The sequence below is a fragment of the Pogona vitticeps genome, chromosome 9 (assembly GCF_051106095.1).
Source record: "Pogona vitticeps strain Pit_001003342236 chromosome 9, PviZW2.1, whole genome shotgun sequence".
Taxonomy (NCBI): Eukaryota; Metazoa; Chordata; class Lepidosauria; order Squamata; family Agamidae; genus Pogona; species Pogona vitticeps.
The window spans coordinates 20,479,543-20,504,155 of record NC_135791.1 but is presented as its reverse complement, the minus strand read 5'-3'; the positions used below and the strand labels follow the sequence as shown (position 1 = coordinate 20,504,155).

At 42.8% G+C, this 24,613-nt stretch overlaps 1 protein-coding gene across 1 annotated transcript; it reads left to right on the top strand.

Annotated features, from left to right (window-relative positions):
• Nucleotides 1-1,108: 1,108 nt before the first annotated feature.
• LOC110086516 (sialic acid-binding Ig-like lectin 13) lies at nucleotides 1,109-22,634 on the top strand. Its single transcript, XM_020807463.3, has 9 exons — nucleotides 1,109-1,191; nucleotides 9,501-9,620; nucleotides 9,775-10,167; nucleotides 12,651-12,956; nucleotides 13,669-13,719; nucleotides 15,207-15,461; nucleotides 17,427-17,529; nucleotides 19,865-19,952; nucleotides 21,412-22,634. The coding sequence occupies exons 2-9, from the start codon at nucleotides 9,560-9,562 to the stop codon at nucleotides 21,649-21,651; spliced, it is 1,497 nt and encodes a 498-aa protein (XP_020663122.3). The 5' UTR covers nucleotides 1,109-1,191; nucleotides 9,501-9,559; the 3' UTR covers nucleotides 21,652-22,634.
• Nucleotides 22,635-24,613: the final 1,979 nt, after the last annotated feature.

Genomic DNA, 24,613 nt, shown 5'->3' with positions numbered 1-24,613 from the left:
TTCAATGAGTTTTAGGAGGTGTGAAAACTACTTGTGTTGCAATAATCAAATCCAAGATCTGGCGAAACGTTAGGAAGAAAAATCTTCGGAGCACGGCCAAACAGCCTGAGAAACCTACAACCACCATCGGATTCCAGCCGTGAAAGCCTTTGAGAATACATTTGTGGATTTTGTTAGATTCTTACAGAATAAATGATCTTGAAACAAAAATTTCACCTACCCCTACTTAGAACCAGTAGAGGTTGGCCATTATTAGTACAGTGGTGCCTCACTTTACGATTGCCCTGCATTACGATGAATCCGCTTTACGACAATCTTTTTGCGATTGCAATTGTGATCCCGAAGCGATGGTCTAAATGGGGGAATTTCGCTTTGCGATGATCGGTTCCCTGCTTCGGGAACCGATTCTTCGCAAAATGATGTTTTTTAAACAGCTGATCGGCGGTTTCAAAATGGCCACCGGGTAATTAAAATGGCTCCCCGCTGTGTTTAGGGACGGATTCCTCGCTATACAAGCAGCAAAAATGGCCACTGTATGGAGGATCTTCGCTGGACAGTGAGTTTTTACCCCATTGGAATGCATTGAATGGGTTTCAATGCATTTCAATGGGGTTTTTATTTTCGCTTTACGATGTTTTCGCTTAATGGTGATTTTCCTGGAACGGATTATCATCGTTAAGCGAGGCATCACTGTACTGTAATCACATGCCGTTATGTCAATTCTGATTCACGCTGACCCTTTCCAGGGTTTTCCAGGTAGAGAATATTCACAAGTGGTTGACCATTTCCTTCTTTTGGGGCCGACCTGGGACCGTGAGATTTACCCAAGGATACACAAGATGCGTCTACTCCCAGGTGGCCCAGTGGGGAATCGAATTCCCAACCTCTGGGTCCATAGGCAGAGACCGTAACCACTGAGATATCCAGCCCAGCTGGGCCATTAGTAATCATTTCTGAAAACGAGACATCCTTGACAGTTGTCAGTTGCCAAATCAAACCCGTCATTACTGTTCATTTGATGTCGCAATGGATTGAGGATGGGTTTCGGAAGTATAACCACTTCTGCTTTCGGCAGGTATTCTTTTCTACGGAAGCTCTTTTGCCTCCGGCACTGATAAAAGAGCAGGAAACACACACAAGAGGCACAGAAGATTCAGCAGGGCTGGAGCAAAGACCTACCTTGACAAAAAGGTAAGGAGAAATTTCTCTCATCCAACCGGGTATGATTTGGGCACGAGAAGAAACTGCTAGAAGGGTTTAACTTTATAATGTTATCCTTGCTTGGCTGCCTAGAGGATTCTGGGGGAATTTCTAAGTCCTGCTCCTAATTACTGTTCTGCTTTCAATTAGTTACGGATCCAAAGAAATGGCACTGAGACCCTATACATTTTAAAGGGCTCTAGTTTGTCTCGATTCTATTTATTGTTTGCTTGCCGGTCGATTCACTGCCAGAGTTTGCTGCCCTCTAAATTTTGGTGCCCAGGGTGAAAGTTCCTGTCACATCACCTTAGGTACAACCCTGGATATGGATGTATCCATTGTAGATATTTTTATATCCAGGCTTTGTTGCTGAATTTTAAATTTATGGTAAAATTTGTTTCACTACATAGCAGGAGTACAAAGATTCACAAAGGAGAATATACAGTATTCCAGTTGTCTAGATGGGCTACTCTTTTCTCTTTAACCAGCACTTAGAGTCTCAGTAACCCACTCTGAGACATTTATCGGAGGAAGAATTTTAAAAAATGTCATTATAGTTGTGAACAGATCAACAACAAACAAACACTGCTTCCAACAGAGGGGGAAAGAGAACAGCACTCCACAGAGAGGCGGGACTCTCTCTGAATTTAGAGGTGGGGAGGAATGATTGGTTCATGTTGGCTAGATTGACAGTCCTCCCATGGCCAGAAAGGTCCCTCCCAGTCACTCAAATCTTGATCTTCTATCATTTCGGTCCAAGTCTGTCCTCTTAATAAAATGTTGAGGTGATCTATGCTGTGCCACATTTGTTGTGCGGTGTGACAAGAAGCCAGGATGCTTAGAGAGCACCCGAAAAGGATTCAGGAGGATCTTTCAGTTCAAGACCTCTCACTTTCTCCTTCAGGGGGACATCCCTGATTCATTCATACCTGGGTTTTTTTTTTATTACCGTATTTTTCCCATGTATAAGACTATACTTTTGTCTAAGATGTTTAGACTAAAAATTGAGGGTCGTCTTGTACACGGAAGTAAGCTGAGGAGAGAACAAAAACAAGTGGAGGGGAAAGCAGGGATCAAAGCGATCCTGCAGCGCTTTGATCCCTTTCCCCCTACACTTGCTAAGCCCCACTTAGATTTCCTAATTTTGGATTAGAAAAGTGGGAGGGCGTCTTATACATGGGGGCGTCTTATACACAGAAAAATACGGTAAATATCAGAGCATTCCTCCCTCTGCCTGCCCAAGACTGCTTCCAGATTTTATTTCTTCATGCATTTTGCACCCTTCTTCAGTCCCATTTCTATGGTAATTGAATTTAAAACACCAAAAAATGAAATTCATTCACAGATGTAATTCATTATCTCTATCTGAACCTTGATATTTTTTTTCAAGATCCTCTCGCGGATCCAACTGACCCTTAATTGATTGATTGATTGATTTGTACACCACCCTATTCGTGCAAAGCACTTTTCTGGATGGTTTACAGCAAGAAAATAAAACACAACAATGAAATTAAAATAAAACTAACTGATAGATAAATCAGACACCACAATAGGTGGGATTCCCAATAGGGCAGTATGTGAAGCACAAGCGGATGTAAGCAAGGTTCCCAGAACTGGAAAATATAAATGTCATGGGTAGTTACGATTTTTTAAATGTCCTCTCTAATATTTAAAATGTAAACATAAAGGCACCTACCGGATTGGTTTCCCCAAACAGAGTAGACCTATTGAATCAACAGGTTTATGCTACTGTAACTGCTCTGACTAAAATCACAAGAAGATTTTGAAATCTGAGCATAGGAAATTGCTTTAAAGCATAAACACAGATGTTCTGATGTTGTAAGGAACCTCGTGTGCTGGGAAAAAACTTTATGTGGTTTGAGTTCTCTATTTTGGTCTTGCCGCAAAGACAAAGCCATGTTTATTCAAAATGTGAGTCCTTCCCAGTTTGATGGAACATGAGTTACAATCCAACCCCCCCCACACACACACACACAAGAAAATCAGTTCCACCATTCCATGGGACCTGCTTTTGAGGAGCTGTGGGGAAAACGGCACACTTCCTCTCTAATAACTGGCAAGAGGACTTGAGCTAGTGGGGTGGTTTTAAAATGCAACAGAGAACTACTTAATTTAAAGCGTGATTATACACTGGGCAGGCAGGGGGAAATCTCTGTAGTTGAATGGGATTTACCGTGTTTTAAATTGATTTTTTTTAAAAAAAATGGCGACTAAGCCAATGGACATGGAAGTGAAAATTGTTTGATGTAGAATCATATTTTTTATTCATCTGCAAGAGCATGATTTATTTTAACTCAAATGTCAATTCAAATTGTTTCGAATCATTTTGGTGTATGTGAACACCTCTGTTGGTATAAATTGGGTCGGTGGGGTTTGCCACTTACTGGTATGCCTTCTGTGATTTCCTCTTCTTCTCTCCCACCCTTGTGTGTGTGCTCCTCCTTTGCACCTCTAGAAAGGCTGACCTAGTCAAAATGTCTGGTTGGTTTTGGCTGCGGCTTGGTGTCTCTCTCTTTCTCAAGCCTCATACTCTTCCCACACCCCTTAGTGTCCCTCTCTCTCCTTCTCCACCCCCTTATGTGTGTGTGGGTCTGCCCTAAGAGGGCAACTCAGAGGCATGGGGATGGGGCAGGGGAGTGGCTGCCCCTTTGAAGGCCGGCCAGGCAGGAGGCAAAATGTGTAAAAGTGCCAGCTCAGGATTCATAGGGATGGGCACTCAGCCTTTAAAATTACTGCACACTTGAATAGTTTGCCCTGAGAATTGTCTCTCTTGACTTGACAATTCTAATGTTGTTGTTGCATGCTGTCCAGTTGCTTCCAATTTATAAGTCAGAGGTGATTTGATGGCACAGACCGACTGCAACATGAAGGAGTGATCTCCAATATGTTCTGTCTTCAACAGCCCTGCTCAGCTCCTGCAAACCAAGTCTATGGCTTCCTTTAGAGAATCAACCCATCTCATATTTGGTCTTCCTCTTTTCCTCCTGATTTCCACCTTCCCCAGCATTATTGACTTTTCCAGAGAATCCTGCCTTCTCAGAATGTGGCCAAAGTAGGACAGCTTCAGAAAGAGTTCAGGCTAGATTGGGTCTAGGACCCCTTTGCTTGTCTTTCTGTCAATCCAGAGTATCTGCAAAGCTCTCTAGAAGAGAATCTCTCTCTCTCTTTCTCTCTCTCTCTGGGTGTGATGAATTTTAATAAAGTCTTGTGTCTGATTGCATTGAAAAGAGTTGCTTTCTTAGAAGCAATCTCCCTTAAAGCAATATTTTTCTGCATACAGGAATGGCTTCAGTGCAGCTCCAAAAATGCATACCCCTTTTTTTGAATGGATCAAAAACATCTGGATTGAGTCCAGAGCAGGGTCAGGCTGGTTCACAATCTCCTGTATATAATCTCTTCTTCAGGAAACAGCTGGCACTAGACCTTGCCACAAGCTGTCCAGAACCCAAACTGTATCCTCATCTGATTTCATTCATTCATTCATTCATTCATTCATTCATTCATTCATTCATTCATTCATTCATTCATTCATTCATTCCCCTCTTTCTTTCACATACACCCATAAGGCCAGAACCCATCATCATCCAATGAATTAAATCAGTGGTTCCTAACTTGTTTTGAATCACAACCTCCTTTTATAATAGCAAGTAAGCTATGACACCCTCCATATTTGCATAAAAAGGCATTTTTAAATGGGGTATAGTCATCCCTTCTCAAGAAAGTAGAGGCTTGTTTCTCCCCCAAAGGGCCTGTTTCTCATATATACATAGAACACATTAACTTTAATATCCAAAGGGTCAAGGAAGCGATTATTTAACAAGCGCTACAATCCACGTAAGGCAAACCGTGACTTCCCAGAAAATACCAAAAAAATACCAAGTTTTGAAACACTGAACTCAAATGGTGAAATAACAGGACAGAGAGATGGAGACACCCTTGCTCATTTCTCCTTTTGGTTATCTTGTTTCTTTCCTTCTGTAGCCCCAGTTGAACCAGGAAGATCACTGGGGGAACCAGATGCAAAGAAGGGAGAAGGGTAAAGTTCTTGCTCTTTTAATAGGTGGTTGAATTATTAGCAGGCTGGCTGTTGCACCTGAGCAGAGCAGAGCCGAGCAGAGGGTTTCAGAGAGTAGAATGCATAAAGTTCAAGCTGCAGCATTACAGCGCTTCACATCATTATGGGAGAGAGGTCCATGGAGATTTGCAGGGTTCATATTTACTTAGAAGTAGACAGGCTGAGCAAGGAAGAACAAACTGGGCAGTAGTTTCTTGGTGAAGATTACCAGTAAAATGTCTTTTTAACTAAGAGTGCACAGAGTCCAGAGATTAAGGGCTGCATATATTCACCTCTTGTGGTGGCACTGGGGGTTAAACCACAGAAGCCTCTGTGCTGCAAGGTCAGAAGACCAGCAGTCGTAAGATCGAATCCACATGATGGAGTGAGCTCCCTTCCCTTGTCCCAGCTCCTGCCAACCTAGCCGTTCAAAACCATACAAAATTGTGAGTTGCTAAATAGGTACCACCTCGGTGGGAAGGTCAAGGCATTCTGTGTCTAGTCGCACTGGCCACGTGACCACGGAAACTGTCTACGGACAAAACGCTGGCTCTATGGCTTGGAAATGGGAAGGAGCACTGCGCCCTAAAATTGGACACGACTGGACTAAATGGCAAGGGGAACTTTTACCTATATTCACCTCTGGAACTTGTTCCAATATTTTTCTTTTTCGTTTGTGTACTGAAAGAGCCGCCTTGCTCTCCAGAGTGACCGTGTGGAGCAATTTCTCACCATCAGTTTTCTTGTTTTTTGGCACTTTGGGGGCTGTTCTAAGCAATTTCCTATTTTTTAAAAAATATCCCTCCCACCCTAAAATGGCGTGGACTGTTTCTCACTATACAAAGTCCTCCTCACAGCTTTAGAACGTTAGTCTATAGAAGTCATTAAGATGCAAAGCAAAGTCTGTTATGCAAATAGAGTCACGAAGAGGAACTGTGACTTTGGACAGTGAAATAAAAGGGAGCCACGTGGTTATTACAAAATACAAATGCAACAGCAGGTTATACCTTTAAAGACTACTAAAAATCATTATACAGTCTTTGAACTTTCATGGATGAGAACCACCCACTTTGTCAGGTGTGTACCAGCGTGGAGAACATAAGGTGCAAAAGTTCTTGGCAAGGTGGATTTCACCAAGCATATCTTTCTCAGGTGTAGGTCAGGTCAGATGCAGGCTGCATTAGCGCTGTTGTTTTAAAGCTACAGCTATATCAGCTGTGGATTGGTTCTCACAGCCCAGTTTTTCAAATAAAGAGGTGCAGGCCATATATACACAAACCTCCCCATTCGACCTTTCTTTGAAACAGAGATGTGTGTGTGTGTGTGTGTGTGTGTGTGTGTGTGTGTGTGTGTGTGTGTGAGAGAGAGAGAGAGAGAGAGAGAGAGAGAGAGAGAGAAAACCTGAGTCCTCCATCTTGCCATGAACTTTGGATTTATTCCTCACCCTGGTACATGCCTGACAAAGTGGATAGATCCACAAAAGCTCGCAGATTGTATGATGATTTGTTTTTAGTGGTCTATAAAGGTGCCGCCTACTCTTGCATTTGTATAGAAACAGAAACCTTTATTGGCATGCTGCATAAATAACATAAAAACACAATAAAATACTGGGGAAAGATTCATTACAGGCAAGAGGAGGTGCCAGGAAATCGTAATTGGAGCCCCTCGTTTTGGGGAAGCATGTTGCGGCGTCTCTGAATAATGGCCTGGACGTATCTAGCAGTGGATAGAGTGACTTCCTTACTAAGGTCACATAGAAGGTATTGTATTTTCCTCAGGTCTGCCCATCCGGAATGAGAGAGGAGAAAAGCCGTCAGATGTGACAGACGGATGTCCTTGTACAGTGTACAGTAAAATAGCATGTGTTGCAGGGATTCAGTCTTTCCCTGGCCACATGGGCAAACTCTCAGTTCTGTTGGTAAGCCCTTGTACCTACCCTGCACTAGACTTGATGGTACTATGTTACATCTAGCGAGGGTGAATGCCCAGCGGTCTTGTGGCTGCATTTGTATAGTGAGAAAGCCACCCCCAACTTTTTGAGATTAAGGGAGAAACAAGAGGTTACATTTACTGCTTGTCTGCCAACATTTTCACCAGATATTTTAAACTTGATTCTGGTCCCAGGGCTAGTGATTTTTATTGGGGCCACGGTGTACAGAAAAGAAAGCAGGGTGTGATTACAGCTGGGGAAAGAAGGGTTAAATCTCTCCTCCCCTGCCACTGCAGCCCCAAGGTAAACTCTCTCAGTGCTCAGAATTAAATGCTATGCTGTGGTTGCTACTCATGCAACTGAAATGGCCTTGAGTTCAGGTTCCGAGGTTCTGGAGTTTAGGGCTCAGTATTCTAGATAGCTCCTGTAAAATATGGACTGGATTCCTCGTCCCACTGTCACTGGAGTCTTCAGTCTTCACTAGCATGAAGTGCTTCTCAACCATAAATCAAATTCATAGGAAATGGTCAACATGTTAGCCATGATGATATATATGTTCCCTCTCTGAAATGCTCTCCCTTCTCTGTCTCATTGTACAAACAATCCATCAGTATAGCGGGTTGCTAGTCGGTTGTCCAGAAGTGCAATTTATGCCCTGTAAGATGGAGGATGTTATCATTTGTAGTATCCTATTTTGGCAATTAATAAAAGCTGATTCAATCCCTGCCAAAAGGACCCAAAGCTTCTCTGAGATCCCTTTCATCATAAGAAGGCTATTGGGGGGCTTCAGAACAGGAGAACTGTTGACTTCTGAAAATTATCAGCACCAGGATCTGACCTTTCCCCTATCCAACAGCCTCCAGCAACTGCCTTACAACGAAAGGGATCCCACAGAAGGAGTGGTACTTTTCGGGGAAGGGTGATCAGAAAATTCTGATTTCAGAAAAATGATCATAGCTTATGACATCATCAAGCATACACAACATAATTTTGGCTAGTAGATTTGAGGTCTTATCAAGCACCCAGAAGAATACAGGGGGAATATTCTCTAGTTCCCTCTAGTGGCTAGTTCTGGTCATGTGCCATCAATTCCAGGTAGACAATACAGTGGTGCCTCGCTTAACGATTTTAATTGGTTCCAAAAAAACATCGCTATGTGAAAACATCGTTAAGCGAAACACCATTTCCCATAGAGATGCATTGAAAACCGGATAATCCATTCCAATTGGAATGGATTACCATCCTTAAGCAAAAATCCCCATAGGAAAAAACGTTAAGCGAAACCCATTGAAATGCATTGAAGCCTATTTCAATGGGGGAAAAAATTCACAAAAAATTCAAAAAGACTGAGAACAAAGCCAAATTAAGTTAACGAAGGTTTTATTAGGTGCACTAACGATTCCAAGCACTTTAAACATTTTTTAAACATTTTAGAATATTTTAAAAATAGCAAAAACGGGGCTGTAAAAAAAACGTTAAGCGAAACAAGGGGACCTAAAACTGTCATCGTTAAGTGAAGCATGGTCCCGAAATCGTTAAGCGAAAATTGCCCATAGGGAAAATCGTTAAGTGAAGCACAAGATCACTCTGAAAAAGCCATCGTTAAGTGAATTTTTCATTGTACGAAGCAATCGTTAAGCGAGGCACCACTGTACTGAGAAGTGGTTAATCATTTAGCTTCTTCTGGGGGCACCCTGGGACTTTGTAGCTTGCCCAAGGCTACATAGGCTGACTCTTCTCCAAGGAGGCACAGAGACGTATCAAACTCCCAACCTCCTGGTCTGCTGCCAGATACGCAGATCACTGAGCTATTCCAATAGCAAATGGTGGGAATATTTATAAAACCACAAAATGAAAGTATACTCTCCTTGACAATTAGAATTAATAAATGGCATAAAGCCTGACTATTTCCTATCAAAATACCTCTAAAATGCTTGAAATGCCCTTAAAAAGTAACTTTCGAATGGTTTCCTACATTATGTGCTATCTTTTTCACCTAAGAAGCAACTGTATTATTATTTGCTACACCCAGGTACCTAGTTACAGGTAAGTATAATATCTCTAACTAGTTTCTTCTGCCATCCTTCACTCTAAACCGGTGCTTCCCAGCCTTGAGTTCCCAGATGTTCTTAGACTACAACTCCCAGAAATCCTGGCCAGCACAGCTGGTGGGGAAGGCTTGGCTCGAATACCTTGTTTCAAAGACCAAAAAGTGTGTTCACCAGGCTTTGATGGTGAACAAACTTTGTTCTGTTTTTGCACTCTGCTTTTCTCCTCGTTATTTCTCTTTCTTAGGCTCCTACAGGCGACCCAGAAGAGCTGCCAAGAAACTGAAGTCTCAGGAAGAACGGAAGATGGGTCATTTCCTTGAATTCTTGAGTCTTGGTCTGGTTTCAATGTGTCTTCTTTGGAAGGGTAAGGATAATGGAAAGAAAGAGAGGGCAGAGTGATGGGAACAAAGAAGAGATTGCCGTTGAACCGACCAGGACTTTTCAGTAATGGTTGTTCTGGGGGAGAGGGCTATTGTCCTCTGCTTGGATGATTGAGCTTTATGTCTTCTCTTTTTTAGGGGTGCGATGTGTTCATGAAGAGTATAAGATCCATGCCCCAGACACGGTGTCAGTACAGGAGGGTCTCTGCGTCATCATCCCCTGCAATTTCACGTATGACACAAAGGCTGCCAGCTCTGGCTCCCCATTGTATGGTTATTGGTACGAGGAAGGGAAATGGACGGAGGAGCGGCCTGCAGTGGCCACCAATAATAAGATGAAACCTATCAAGAATTATGCTCGTGGTCGCTTTAATCTCTCAGAGGAAGTAGAAAATAGGAACTGCTCCCTTATCATCAGGGATGCCAAAGAAACGGATGAGAAGAAGTACTTTTTCAGAATGGAGAAAGAACCCGATGCAAAATTTAGTTACATTCGACCAAAATATGTCCAACCTTTTGTGAACGTGACAAGTGAGTGCCAACAGTGATGCCTGGCTCCCTGGTGAAAGTCTCCACTGGGGGGGCGGCTTTGAGGTGGGCTGGGCTGGAAAGAAGGACGACAAAATGGGTGAAGTGATTCACTTCCACAACAGAGGTCTCCACACACAAGTACATGCATATGAGTGTACAGACACTGTTCCAGAAAATGTGATCTATGCTGTGCCACATTTGTCGTACGGTGTGAGAAGAAGCCAGGATGCTTAGAGAGTACCCAAAAAGGATTCAGGAGGATCTTTCAGTTCAAGACCTCTCACTTTCTCCTTCAGGGGGACATCCCTGATTCATTCACACCTGTTTTTTTATTACCGTATTTTTTCCATGTATAAAACTATACTTTTGTCTAAGATGTTTAGACTAAAAATTGAGGGTCATCTTATACACGGAAGTAAGCTGAGGAGAGAACAAAAACAAGTGGAGGGGAAAGCAGGGATCAAAGCGATCCTGCAGCGCTTTGATCCCTTTCCCCCTACACTTGCTAAGCCCCACTTAGATTTCTTAATTTTGGATTAGAAAAGTGGGGGGTGTCTTATACATGGGGGTGTCTTATACACAGAAAAATATGGTACATTTATTACAAATGCATTGCGTAGAACCATAGACATAACAAACAATAATGACCTTTAAATAGACAGAAACAGCAAAACAAAACACTTCATAAAATTGCAGCCTTATTATCTATTGGCAGATTATCTAATTCTTATCTAACGATTCAGCATTTAATTCACCTTACTAATGGAAACCAGCATTTTAGACCTCGGCTTCATCACTCTTTTAAAAAATCATAGACAAAGCTTTGATTCTCTGTAGATGTCGTCCCTGTTCTTTGTATCAGGATTAGAGGCGGCTCAGAGTTTTGGACCAAGGATACTTAGGTGGGTGATCGTCCTAGCCTCAACTGAGGTCACCAAAGAAAGAACAGTAAGGTACAGCCACATGGCGACCTTGCCTTTTTTCAGCACAACACCCCTCTCTCCCCTGGCAAATCCCTGCTCGGAAGACAGTCCTTGGGCCTCTGACATGCAGATACAGCAAGGCACAAACCCACTTGCTCCCAAATAGTCTCTCCATGGAGATGCCTCATGGATGCTCTGTTCATTTCCAGCCCCACCCTTTTCAGGGTTGCAAAGCCTTTGTCTGTTGAACCGACAGTCTCTGTAGACTTACGTAAATAGGGGTGTCATTGACCTCAGTGGCTCAGTAAATGGGGATCAGGGCAAACAATGGAGGTTTAGCAGACTTTGGGGGGACCTTGACTTTTTGCAAGCTCATGACCAAATCCTCATTTCTGAGCTGGCACACACACCCCTTCCCCTCCTGCATCTATCACCTACAGGCAAAAGCACAGAGTCCTTAACACTTTAATGTTCTTAATGCTCTTGGAAGTATCACAACATTGTGTGTGGTTGTTGCTGTTTTTAATGTGCTCTCTCCGTCGTATCACACCAATGCCCATTTCCCATAGATTTTTACATGCTATTTAGGAAATGGATGTTCTCTTAAGTTTCCATTATTACCAGTATTGCAGGAGAATCCTGGATTAAAACACAAATACAGAAATGGTGAGACTCTTTTTTTTCTGAAGAGACACCAGCCACTCTCTGTAGCCTCTGCTTTTGTGCAGAGAGTAAAGATGGACATGAATTGGAGAAAATGACAAATCGGGGCAGTTTGTGGTTTTTGACTACTCACAAACCACCCTTGAGCCCTGGAAAAACTGCGTGCTGTATGGTTTGTTTTTCCAAAATTTGCCTGAGGAGAGGAGAACCTGACACCTCCACCCCTCTGCTGCCCACCGGTCTGCCCTTTTCTTGCTGTTCCCATCGCCACTCTGTTGCCGGCTCAGTTCCTGGAAGAGGAGGAGGTGGCACGCCAGGTAGCGAGGAAACAGGGGCATCGGGAAAGGGGCAGGAGGCACCGGTTTTCCTGAAGCAAAGTGAAGTGCCAAGCAGAAGAAAAGTTCGGTGGTTCGTTTCATTTGGCAAAATGGGTTGCATGAAACGAACCACAAATCAGCCCAGCTTGGGGCTTTTTTTTTGTTTGTTTGTAGTTCAGTTTGTGCCCATCTCTAGCATTGAGTGGTACCTCCCCACACTGACCTCAGAAGAAAAGTCAGCGAGTAAATCTTGGTATCCTAAAATAATGTTTTGCTCAAGCATGACCATTTTAGGGCCTTTTCCCTCCTGAAATGTCTTGCGCATAATTAACTGGCTCATTAATTAGCATTCCCGGTTTGCAACGCAAAGACCCCTTCCCTCACACATCCCTTTGAATCTACCAGTGCCTCGTCTCTTGAGAAAACAGGCATATATAAAATGCCTGGATTCGTTATTCTGTTCTAGGATGAAAAGAGCAGCTGAAAACGTCTAGTTTATCTAGTTAACACTGGGAATGGAGGGCGCGATTGCATGGCTGATGGGCAGAGATATATACTGACGCTTCTTCTGTCTTCTTAGAACTAGAAAACCCCAAAATACAGATGCCGGGGAATCTTCGGGCAGGGCATCAAGTAAATATCACTTGCATAGCTCCAGAAAGTTGTGCCTTGAAGCGACCGCACGTCAGCTGGACAGGCTTTCCCGATCAAGTCAAAACTGGGACCCATGTAACACAGCCAAACAACTTCAAGGATCACATCTCTGTGTTCAGCTTCATACCCTCAGCTGCAGACGATGGCCGGGAACTTACCTGCCAAGTCACCTATGGCGAAGAAGGGCGTGACCCGCTTTACAGAAATGAAACAGTCTATCTGAACGTCAGCTGTGAGTTGGTCTTGATGTCAATACCTCTTTCCCACTAGAACCACTTTGACTGTCATTTTATGCCAAAGGCTGTCCTCCGTTCATGGTCATTGGGGATGAGAATGAACTAGCGAGGAAGACTTCCTAGTTCATTGCTAGCTCCAAGCATGACTAAATTAATATCTTTCCATTGTTTATACTGCAGTTCTCCCTGTTAATACCCAAACAATAGACTACATGATATGAACCTTATCATGAGAAGTTCCTTTCTCTTTTCCATGGGTATTTGATACATTTTTTTTCAAGAACTTAATTTTTAATTTTTTTTTTTGTAATGTTTAGTTTCACTTTCACACTTGTGGGATCACCCATATTGGTCCTTTGGGGAAAAGTCCTGATGACATTGAGAGTGATGTCTTTAATGGGAGAGGCTACATAACGATAGAGCAATACCTCCTTTCGGGCTCATAGCCTTCCAGTGACATCCCTTGACAACAAGTATTTTTATAAGGTGTTGCTACTTTTCTCTGCTGTGGCCAAAAAAGGACACCCCCTTTATGATCTGATTTCGCCAATGATGCACCTTTTTCGAGAAGCAGCCCACCTTACCTTGGCCTGGAGAGAGAGGGGTGGGGGGTTAAGAAGATGATAGAAACTGTAGGATCATAATGTTTCTCCTAAATCCTTGCTGGAAGGAATCACTCACCTTAAAAGGCTTGCTCTTCTCTTACAGACGCGCCCCAGAAGCTACGGATCAATGCAGAAGTTATACGGTCGAATACAAGTAAGGTTTTGGGTATTTGAATATGCTCCCAATTATTATAATGATCTTTAAAATAAAGAGAGATGGTTCATCCAAAGCTGATTGAAGCAAAGAGCATGGAGGAAAAAAACACATGATTTTCCTGCAGATGTGGATATTTATTTTAGAAAGTAGCACATCCCAGAAACTGGAGTGTTGCATTTGACATGTGAGAGACCTGCAGACAATTCCCACCTCATTTGTTTACCCATGAGCATCCTTTCCAGCCATCTGTAAAATGGGTGTAATAGTGATCTAAAGGAGGGAAGTGTGGTCCCGTGTTATGCTCCATTCTCTCTTCCTTTTAGGGATAGTGGCTTCCTCGTTATGTAAATGTTTTCCAAGATTCCAGAGGAAAATGAGGGCACCCCTATAGATTGGGTTTGGGTTTCCTACAACTCAAAGTGGGGTAGGTAGGGGAGAAATTCTTGGCCAGTGCTCTGTGGTATTGTAGGAATGTCTGGAGGTGATTGCCTAATTGCTCCCCAAGATCAGATGGGCTCCCTGTTACATGCCCAATCTTGCCGTGGTTACAAGGTGGGTTGTGTGCAACTGGCCACAGGGCTAGTCACGTGATATTGAGTCTGCTAGAATGGAAGAAAACTTATTAGATTTCCCTGATGCTGAGAATAGAATACCAGCCAATACTACTTTAAAGATGGGAACGAATTTAAAAACGAATTGCAAAACTTCACAAAAATTGCTAATTCATTGATTTGTATTTGTACCAATCAATGCCCCCCAACGAATACGAATCAATGCATTTCTTGCAATTTTTGATTTGTCAATTTGTTGGGCTATAAGACACCAAAATTGGAGTCTAGAGGCACCTAGAGAAACCAAAATTGCAGAGAAGCTTCTCCTGACTCTACAGTCCTTCAACTTTGGTGAATATTGGGTTTCCTTCAAGCTAGCTGCTAAAGGGCACTTTCCTGGGGGGCCCAGTTTGTGGGTGTATAACTCAAATGTCCATAACCCAATATTCACCAAATGTGCAGAGCTTGTACAGGAAAGTCAGGGGAAGCTTCTGTGCAATTTTGGCATCTCCAGGTGCTGGGGGGGGAGGTTAATTTTAGTTTTAAAGTTTAAAATGAGTCAACAAATTCATTGATTGTCAGGAAAAAAATGTGAATTCATTATTTGTGTTTCATCGACCTTCGCGAATTATGAATCAAAATGAAACACCATGTTCCAGTGTGCACCCACCTTGCAACCTTTGTTACTGCTCAACCCATATGGGTGCATATTTTGGGACTATGACTTCTATCCAGTGGGAGGCGAGTTCACCTCTCCCCTTCCTTTGAGAATTCCATCTGCAGCCCTATCTGTTTCTCAATGTAGAATGGGAGGGAGGGAGGGTGCCCGGCAGCTCCCGGCAGCAAAATCTCTTTGGCTTACTCTGGTGACGCTTTGAAACAAAAGCAAACATCTTGTTTAGGATGCATCTGAATCCAAAAATCTTTTGGAAGGTTTGCAGAACTATACAAATCACGTCCGGCTCACAGTAGAGGAATGTGACACTGTCGTGTTACGTTGCGAGGTGGAAGGAAATCCATTGCCCATTGTAACGTGGCAGAAGATTCCACAATCCTCCAGGTTCAATGAGACTTTGGATGATGAACTGAGGCTTACGAATGTCACAATGCAAGATGAAGGTGAATACGAGTGCCAAGCGCAAAACACAGAGGGCTCTCCCAGTGTGACCTTTCGCCTCTATGTGACATGTAAGTGAAGCTCAGTATGATGTTGTTCTCAAAGAATTCTAGGTGTTTGATTCCCCACTATACTTCCTGGGAGAAGACCCAGCCTGGGTGGCCTTGGGCAAGCTGCACAGTCCCAGGGCTAGAGGAAGGGAAGGGTAAACCATTTCTGTATATTCTCTACCCTGAAAAGTCAGAATTGAAGACGAGGTTTGAAAACAGTTTCTGGGGTGAACTTCGCAACTGAAATGATGACCAGGCTCCTTTCTGGGTCATCGTGTGCTCTTAAAATGAGGACTTTATGATCCTTTCACCCAATTCCCTAAAGAGCTTTTCGACATCTAGCCAGAAGGCAAACCTGCGTGAGATTTTATTAAGTGTATCTCTGTTAATAACGTTAATTTTAGAGATAAATGATTGCTATTAGAATAATTCACTGCCGAACTATTAAAAGTTTATTATTTTCGTCTAATGGCTGGGGGGGGGGGGGAAGTGATTAGCAACAGTACTTCCATGTATTTATTTTTAATTGTAGAAATAATACTTTCAATTTATTAAAATCATCACAGTGTTTTAAGGGGCTATTTTAATGAGGGATAACATTAGCAATTACCTCTCATTTAAAGTTAGACAGGCCATTGGAAGACGTATTAGGGTGTTCATAAAAGACACTCTGCCCAGCCCTTTGGGGATAGGAGAGGGGAAAAAATAAGCTTTATTCAACTCATTGGAGCTTACTTCTAAGTAAGCATGTGCAAAGTTGTGAGACTCGAAGGCCCTTATGCTGATCTGAACATAGCTGTGAATACTGCTAGATTTGGATGACCTGCAATACTTCTGCCCCTGTTTTTCTGCCTGCAGTATAGGAACAATCTTAACAGCCTGCCTTGCAAGGTAGTGTTGTGAGATGGGTGTGAGAGAACAAGGGGAAAAAGGGAAACACCGTGTTGCATGTAGGGGAAAAAGCATGCCAGGGAGAAATTTCATTTCCTCCATGAATTGAAGCTGACTACACAATCAGAAATACAGTTGTGCCCTGCTTGACGATTACCCCATTTAACAATGAATCCGCTTCACAATGATGTTTTGCGATCGCAAAAGTGATTGCAAAATTATGTTTGAATGGGTTTTTTTTTCGCTTAGTGATGATCAGTTCCCTGCTTCGGGAACCGATTTTTTGCTAAACGATGTTTTTTCAACAGCTGATTGGCAATTTTCAAAATGGCTGCTGGCTCTCAAAATGCCCCCCCCGCTGTTTTTAGGAGGCATTTTTTGCAAGACAGGCACCAAAAAATGGCCGCCCTATGGAGGATCTTCGCTTTACGATGAGGTATTTCGCCCATTAGAACGCATTAGCCAGTTTCTAATGCATTCTAATGGGCTTTTTAATTTCACTTGATGAGGATTTCGCTTAACAGCGATTTCAACGGCATGGATTATCCTTGTCAAGCGAGGCACCACTGCATATGGTCCAGAAAAAGATAATAATGCTGAAATGTGTTTTTCCCCATGGAGGACATAGCCTTTGTTCCCTTCTGTCTGACAGACAGCTTGTAAACACTAAATGTGGGTCACCTGAGAAAAGGACCTGAACTGGAAGACACTAGCTAGGCCTAGCTCTACTTGGCTTCCTGTGCAGAAAGGAAGCTCCCAGCAAGCACTGGGGCAGGAACAGAAAGCTTGGACAGAACTAGGCCTAGCTAGGCCTCAAAGCCTCAAAGTTTAGGCCTTTCTCCCAGGCGAGCCACGGTTTGGGGTCTCCAAGGTGTCCGTCTGGCAGGTAGAACTCTAAGAATGGAGAATTATGGGATTTGTAACCCAAAAAACCCAGTCACTAAGAGACAAATCTCACTGATTTGAAATCTAAGCAGAGTTAAGTCTTGGTTAGTGTATAAATGGGAAATCAACAGGGAAAATTAAAGGTATCTGGGAAGAACAAGGAAAGGAATTTATATTCCTGTTAACTCTCCCTTTTCCTTTCTGAACCAGCAAGGAATGCTTGGTCACCAACGGTCATTAATGGAGTGATCGTCGGCCTCGTTGTGATTGGCGTCATCATGCTCATCGTGGCAGCCATCTTGATGTACAAAAAGTAAGCAGTCGCGTGTTGTTAATATTTGCGGAGTGCTGAGAATGGGAGAGGGGGGGCACATCCTGGAAAGGAACAACCCCCCATCAGGAAGGAATTGTGATCTTCACAGTTTGGCATAATTGGAGTTTTTGTTTAGATCCAATTGGTGTGGCCCTAATTATGAAGCATGAGTCATGTTGAGCTAAGGTGCTTTGTTATTCCCAAAGCCTGGGGAGGCAACCTTTTCTGAACGACACCTTTCTTGGACTACAACTCCCCTACTCCCCCAGCCATGGGATTCTGGAAGTTGTAGTCCCCCCCCCAAAAAAAATGGTTGCCTCCACTTTGATCTTTGAAAGTTGTACCAGTTCTTGGGAATTTCTACCCCTTTTTGCCCCTACCCCTTAGGGAACTTTTGCAGACTCTCAACTTCTCTCACAAAGATTACTCGAACATTATAAATGCATACCTCAGATGTCAGCACAAGAAATTTCCCTATTGCTGGTAAATTGTCATTTTGGCCAGTGATGTATCAGGGAATCATTGCTAATTAACAAGATTCTTTCCACTTTCCTGGTTGCACATCTGAGCATGTCATATGATGCACACAACCAGCAATGCAAGTAGCATCTTATTAATTAGCAGCAGTTTGCCAATGTATCCAATGTGATTTCACTTATGAATGTGTAAATGGGCAATAGGACTTTGTCATCATCACGATCATCATCAAGAATATCCCATCAACAATTTAACCTGGTCACTCCACATGACATCTCTACTGTCTGTACCTGTATTTAGTCGTATCTTTCCCACCTTTCTGTGTCAGCTCCCCACAACCTCTTTATGCTTAGGAGTAGTACAAAGACCATTATCCCCATCCACTCACTCTCTCTGGAAGTTATGAGAATGGTAGTCCGGCAGATGAAGAAATTTCCACAGATGGAAAAGTGGTCCATAACATTAAAACACAAATTGGCTTTGTGTATTTTCTTCCTTTGTTTTTGGAAATATTATCTATGCAACATGTATAATCTTTTCAATTGATTTAAAAAGCTTCTCTTCCATTTCCTACAGAGGATAATATGCTACGTTTTCCCCTCTTACTGTCTCATTGATGATAATATATTCTTGCTCCTTTTATTTTCCTTGTCACATTTTCAAAGTCTTCAGTTCGCATAAGAAATCTTTATGAATGTTTCCACCAATATCAACCTCATTAGATTCTGATATAGTTAGTTTATCCTTCTGGGGAGTGTTATTAAGTTTGGGGGGGGGAAGAATCCCCTTTGTTTATCAGTACACCACCTTGTTTTGGCAGTAGCATTTTTTTTAAATTTCCTAGAGCACCATTGTTCTTATTGATCAACTTAAATATCCTCTGTTACCATCCATTTCTACAGAGGCTTTCTAGTTAGCAGGCTGCAAAAGAGATATTTCATAAAACAGGGGACAAAAGACTCTTTCGTCACTGAGTAAAACTTACTTTTGTTAAGGAGTAAAATTCACAGTGTCTCCTGGAGAGTTCACCCCATGTTTTGGCTGTCTGGGGGATCTCAAGCGTCGTAATAAAGAAAACCCGACTTGCCCAAGTACTGAAATGCATATCTAAGGTTCCCTCTTGGGGAAGGTGTTCCTCCTTCCTCATGGTGGTTGCCCGTTTATAAATATATGTACGAGTCTTTTTCGCAATCCATCTTGATTTCTTTTTCCGTACAGATTTCTTGATATAACAGAGTCGGGCGCGCGCAGCCCCCTGAGTTGTCGTTCGGTAAAACATTCTGATGCCTGAGGCTTGAATCAATGTGTTTTCTCAGAATGACTAATACGCCCTCGGTTTTCTCAGATTCCTTTCAACAAGAGGCCGCTCCTCTCATTTATCACATTATTTAACTCACAAATATTTATTAGTCTGCATGTAATCAGATTCATAAATAAAGGAAATAAGAAAAACAGAGAGATGAAAGGAGAAGGGATATTATTATTAAATAAGACCTACAGCAGGCGGAACATCCCTGTAGAAAGGATTGTTTGCAAAGGGTCCTTACATAGAGGGGTGCCATAGGCTCTCCCTGAGCCTTCTTTCCCCACAACCTTTTTTCCGAGGTGAGGAACAAGGTCTGTTCATCTGTCCATGCTCAAAAACTCTATGATGCTTTGGCTGCCGCATCGCTGCTAATCATGACTTTCCTTTTGGCAATTAAACCTACCCTAAGGGTCAGCACTTCCGTCACTTTTCTTGTTGGCAGTGGTGTGGAACCTGTAGATTTTTCATATGAATAACAGAGAGGTGTCTTATGAGCAGACTGGAGATGGTCCGGGCTCAGCTAAAAGTAAAGTGAATGAACTTTCTTTACAGGTGCGAAAGGGAAGGAAAAGTAGTGATTGACATGGAATCTTACACAGAACAGAAAAGAATGCACAGCATCAACTCCCCAGTTGCCAAGGTCTGTAGCGCTTCCTCTTCCTTGCCACTTCTAAGCCATCCACATCAGAACTGTGTCTAGAAATGCAGAAAACTGCCTTGTGCTAAGTTAGTCATTGTTTGAAGCAGGATCGCCCCCCCCCAAGCCCTCTGTTGAGTTCTCTGGAATTCCTTGGGGAGGTCTCCTATACAAGTACCAGCCTGGGCCATCTTTACCTAGCCATGGGACTTCAAGTCATTTTGAGTGGATCCTTTGGTATTTAAGTGGGCTGCTGTCCCTTGATAACTAAGGTGGACAATGGTAGTGGGCCTGTATTCCCCCCCCCAGTACTTAGATAACAGATTCCACCAGGAGTCTGTGTAGTTTGTTGTTGTTGTTTAAATTAGGAGAGCAAAACAAGGTCTAGACGTCCACTTCTGCTTTGGGGATTTGGGAGATTCTCAGCATTACACGTCACTTGTGTATGTTGGTGCATTGCAACACTAATGTATACACCGTACACAAATGATGGACACCAATTTGACATCAGGAAGGGAAATACAGATAAACCTGTTTCACACCATTTTAATTTATCTGGGCATTCTTCACAAGATCTGAAAGTTGCCATTCTGGAGCAGAAAAAATTATCCAGAGAAAGACAGCTGAGATAAAATATATACATATGTTTAAAACCCATCTCAGTGGACTCAATATAAGCCAAGGGTTCTTAGAGTTCTGATCCAATGTAAAACATTGTGTTGCATCTGCTGTAATTCCCAGCTGTGTTTACTAATTAACCAACGCCACCTCACAAGCAGCGTTAGAGATACTTATTACCATGATGTTCCTGTTTATTGTCTATAGCTTGGGATTAATTTAGTCCCAATCATTGTTTATAGAACAATACTTCCTGGAACAGAAAATGAATACGGACAAAGGTCTTAAAGGGTATTGCCAGGTGTGAAATGCTTCACTATCAACAACTTGTGCCCAGGAAATAAACACCCTCTTTGTTTGTGGGCCATGTATAGGTGCATAAAAATTTGTCCCACTCTCATCTCTGTGGAAGTAGACTTGTCCATGAAAGCTAACATTAAAATAAGAAGAAATAGCAGGGAGTCAGGAATAACCAGTCAAACTATGATCACTAGGTTTGAAACGTTTGGGTGAAGACTTGACGTCAAAATGGGACAGTCAGTCCCTGTTGGGCCTAAAAAAAGAGGTCATTCCACAGCCAGGATTCTGAGCCTCTGGCTGGAGGATTTAGTGGGTTGTAGCCCCAAAAAGTAACTTTCCCCAGCTCATGTCAGCTGGGGTTTGGCGGACAGCTGGCCTAGAATCTTCCAATGAGTGTGTCTTCTGATATCTGGAACTGTGGAATTAAAAAGACTTTCATAAGAATCACAGCCCTCTTGTAGGCTGAAAAATGAACATAATTCAAGGCTTTGTATATATTTTTTTTCTCTCTCACTCTGTGTTTTCCTCCCTTTCCACTTCATAGGAGTGTAACAGCATAGGACGTAACCAAGAGGAAGGCAAGAACGTCTCTCAAGCACAAGAAAAGATGGGAAAAGGCACTGATGAAATCTACAGTGAGCCTGACTCTGTGAATTACGTCTCTGTTATATTTATTCCACGGGAACCCCACCAAAAAGTGACTTCTGAAAATCCCCCAACAGAATACGCTGAAGTCAAGAAATCACAGTCCTCAGACTTTTCAAGAAGCCAGGCAGATATATAGTAATTCACAATCATTTAGCTTTCTTGACAAAGGCACTTCCAATGTGCTGTATTGTCCTTGGAAGAAATCACTCCCTCCTGAATACTTCACACCCCTTCCTCCCCGTTTATCTTTCTACATCCTCCTCTGGGGCAGGGGATGCCCATGGCCTTCTTCAGGCCTACCTGCCCTGCAAAAGGCAGCAGAAGCGGCTGGGGTTGTTGATTCCTCCACTGGCCTTGGCATTCCCATAATCAGCAGCAGCTTGTATAAGATGTAGACCTCAAATATGGGATGTAGACTTTTGCATGCTCCGGCCCCTGGTTCAATCCCAGCTAAAGGGCCAAAGGCAGTTGGACTGAGATATACCTCTGTCCAAGGTGCTGAAGATCTAACTTCATATAACCGAAAGGCATTGAGCTAAATAAGAAAGGGGTCTCACTAGGGTTGTTTCATATGCTTCATTTAGCAGAACAGTGTCTTTCCCCTTAGTGAAAATGACGCCAACAGGCGATATCCTATATTTCGTGTATCAACATTCTGAAAACAGGACAGTCAGCAACGTGGAGAGGGGGGATTTGCTGCTTGGGTAACAGCCTATCCTCCATATGATTTTACCCAGGCTTCGTGCTCTGGAGAGGACACTCCAGCTCAGAGCACATTACCATAGTCTCTTGGGACTGAAGGATGCCTAAGACCTAAAGAGAAGCAACTCCCCCCCCCTTTTTTTTCTTCTTCCAAGGATAAGTGTTCTGGGTTGTTTATTTATTTCGCCACAGGCCTTTTGTAAATCTGTAGTTTCCTCTCACCCCTCCCACATCTTATTTGTTTGTTTGTTTTCTTTTTAAAAAGTTTTGCTCTTATATTGTAACTTATATAGTCTATTTGTGTTTGTTTTTTAAATTATAAATTATAAATCCCCCCCCTTGAAAACACCATTCCAGTTGTGAGACAAAAACTGTTGAGAGGTTTTCTGTGAAATAAACATATGATAAATACTTGTATTATATGTATGTTGTTAATTCAAAGAATACCATTGTTTAGAACATCCATGTATTTCAAATCCAGTGTAATCGACTGAAACTGCAAGATCTGCTCTGGAGTCCTTATGACAGAAAAAGGAACCTGTTTTGTTGTGAAGTGGGTTGTATAGCCAAGAAATATTTCAGGTACAGTGGACCCTCGACTTACAGACGGCTCGACTTACAGACTTTTCGAGTTACAGATTTCTCTGGCCGCAAAATTTAGATTCGACTTGCAGCCGGAGAATCGACTTACAGACCAGAAAAAAACCAAAATGGAACAAAAATAGAATAAAAACCACTGGTTATGGGATTAATCAGTTTTCAATGCATTGTAGGTCAATGGAGATTCGACCTACAGACTTTTCGACTTGCAGCCACCGTTCCAATACGGATTAATTCCGTAAGTAGAGGGTCCACTGTAGAATGTTAACGATTGCTCAGCATTCCCAACCTTGGGTCCCCAAATGTTCTTCCAGAAACCCTGGCCAACAGAACTAGTGTGAAGACTTCTGCGAGTTTTAGTCCAAGGACATCAGGAGACCCAAAGTTGGGAACTACAGTTCAGGGCATTTCCTTCTAAATGGGCAAAGATGTTGATTGCCCTCCCAAAGGCTACATCAAATACATAAACAAGCTGGGTTTTTTTTTACAAAAAAAAGCAAGAAGAGCCCAATTTTTAATTACTTGATTCCTACAAAAACACATCCAATCTTCACATGGGATGCTACAGTTTTGCCTTTCTAGTAATGAAGAACGAAGATGGGTCAATCTAGCCCTGGAGAAAGCATGATGAGATTTAGGGATGGTCAAGATATCTGGACATCTAGCTTGCTCAGGACATAGCCTTGTGTAGAGATTTCAGAAAGAAAGAGACAGTGGCAGGATAAGTCTGTTTTCCATGCCATTCATCAGTTTGTATCAGGAAGGTTTCTCTGAGCGGGCTGTTTGCGTGACTCTTTGGATGAGATGTTTTGCCACTTCTAAACAATGCATCAATGAGAACAGAAGCCTCCCCACTGGCCATCAGAACGAGCCCCTTGCTGCTTCGGAAAAGCAAACAACCGCTTACTGTCCATCCAGCTGCTTGTTGCGCTCCTCTCCTTGGGATGCGTGTGCCTCGGCATGCGATGATGCCCTCTCGCAGCATCATTGTGCTGTCAGTGGCCACAGAACGCAGCTGGGATTTGGATAATGTAAGTGCAAGGATGAGCCAGGGTGAGGAATCACACGGCAACAGTGACCTCAGCTGGCCGAGAAGGGACAGGGGAAGCATTGTCTGAGGATGCAGGCCACGTAAAAGATACGGACAGAGGCTCAGTACCAGATTCGGACAGATTGCAAATGCCAAACCAAATCAGCTTGATGCAGAGTGATTTCTTTCTAGGGAGTCCAGATTGAAGACTGAGCTCTGAGTTGAAGTGAAGCAAATTCACAAACTGGTTCAGATCAAGGGTACAAACATCTCTAGAAGCAGAGAAGGTACATATCACTTCAACCTACCGGTTCCTTTAGAAATAATAATAATACAGTGGTGCCTCACTAGACGATGATAATCCGTTCCACTAAAATTGCTGCTTAGCGAAATCATTGTCTAGCGAAAAGCATTTCCCCATTGGAATGCATTGAAACTTGTTTAATGCGTTCCAATGGGGAAGAATTGTCGTTGTCTAGCGAAGATCGGCCATAGGAAAGCCGCTTTGCAAACTGCCGATCAGCTGTTTAAATTGCTGTCTTGTGAAGCTTAGGTCCCGAAAACACCCATTTTGCGAGCGCGGAGGGAGCTGTCAAAATCGTCGTCTAGCGAAAATCGGTTTGCGAAGCAGGGACCAAACACTGTCCAGAAAAATTCCCCCATAGGAATCACTGTTTTGCGAATCGCTATAGCGATGGCAAAAAATCTATGTTTTAGTAGTAGTAATAGTAGTAGTAGTAGTAGTAGTAGTAGTAGTAATTATCAT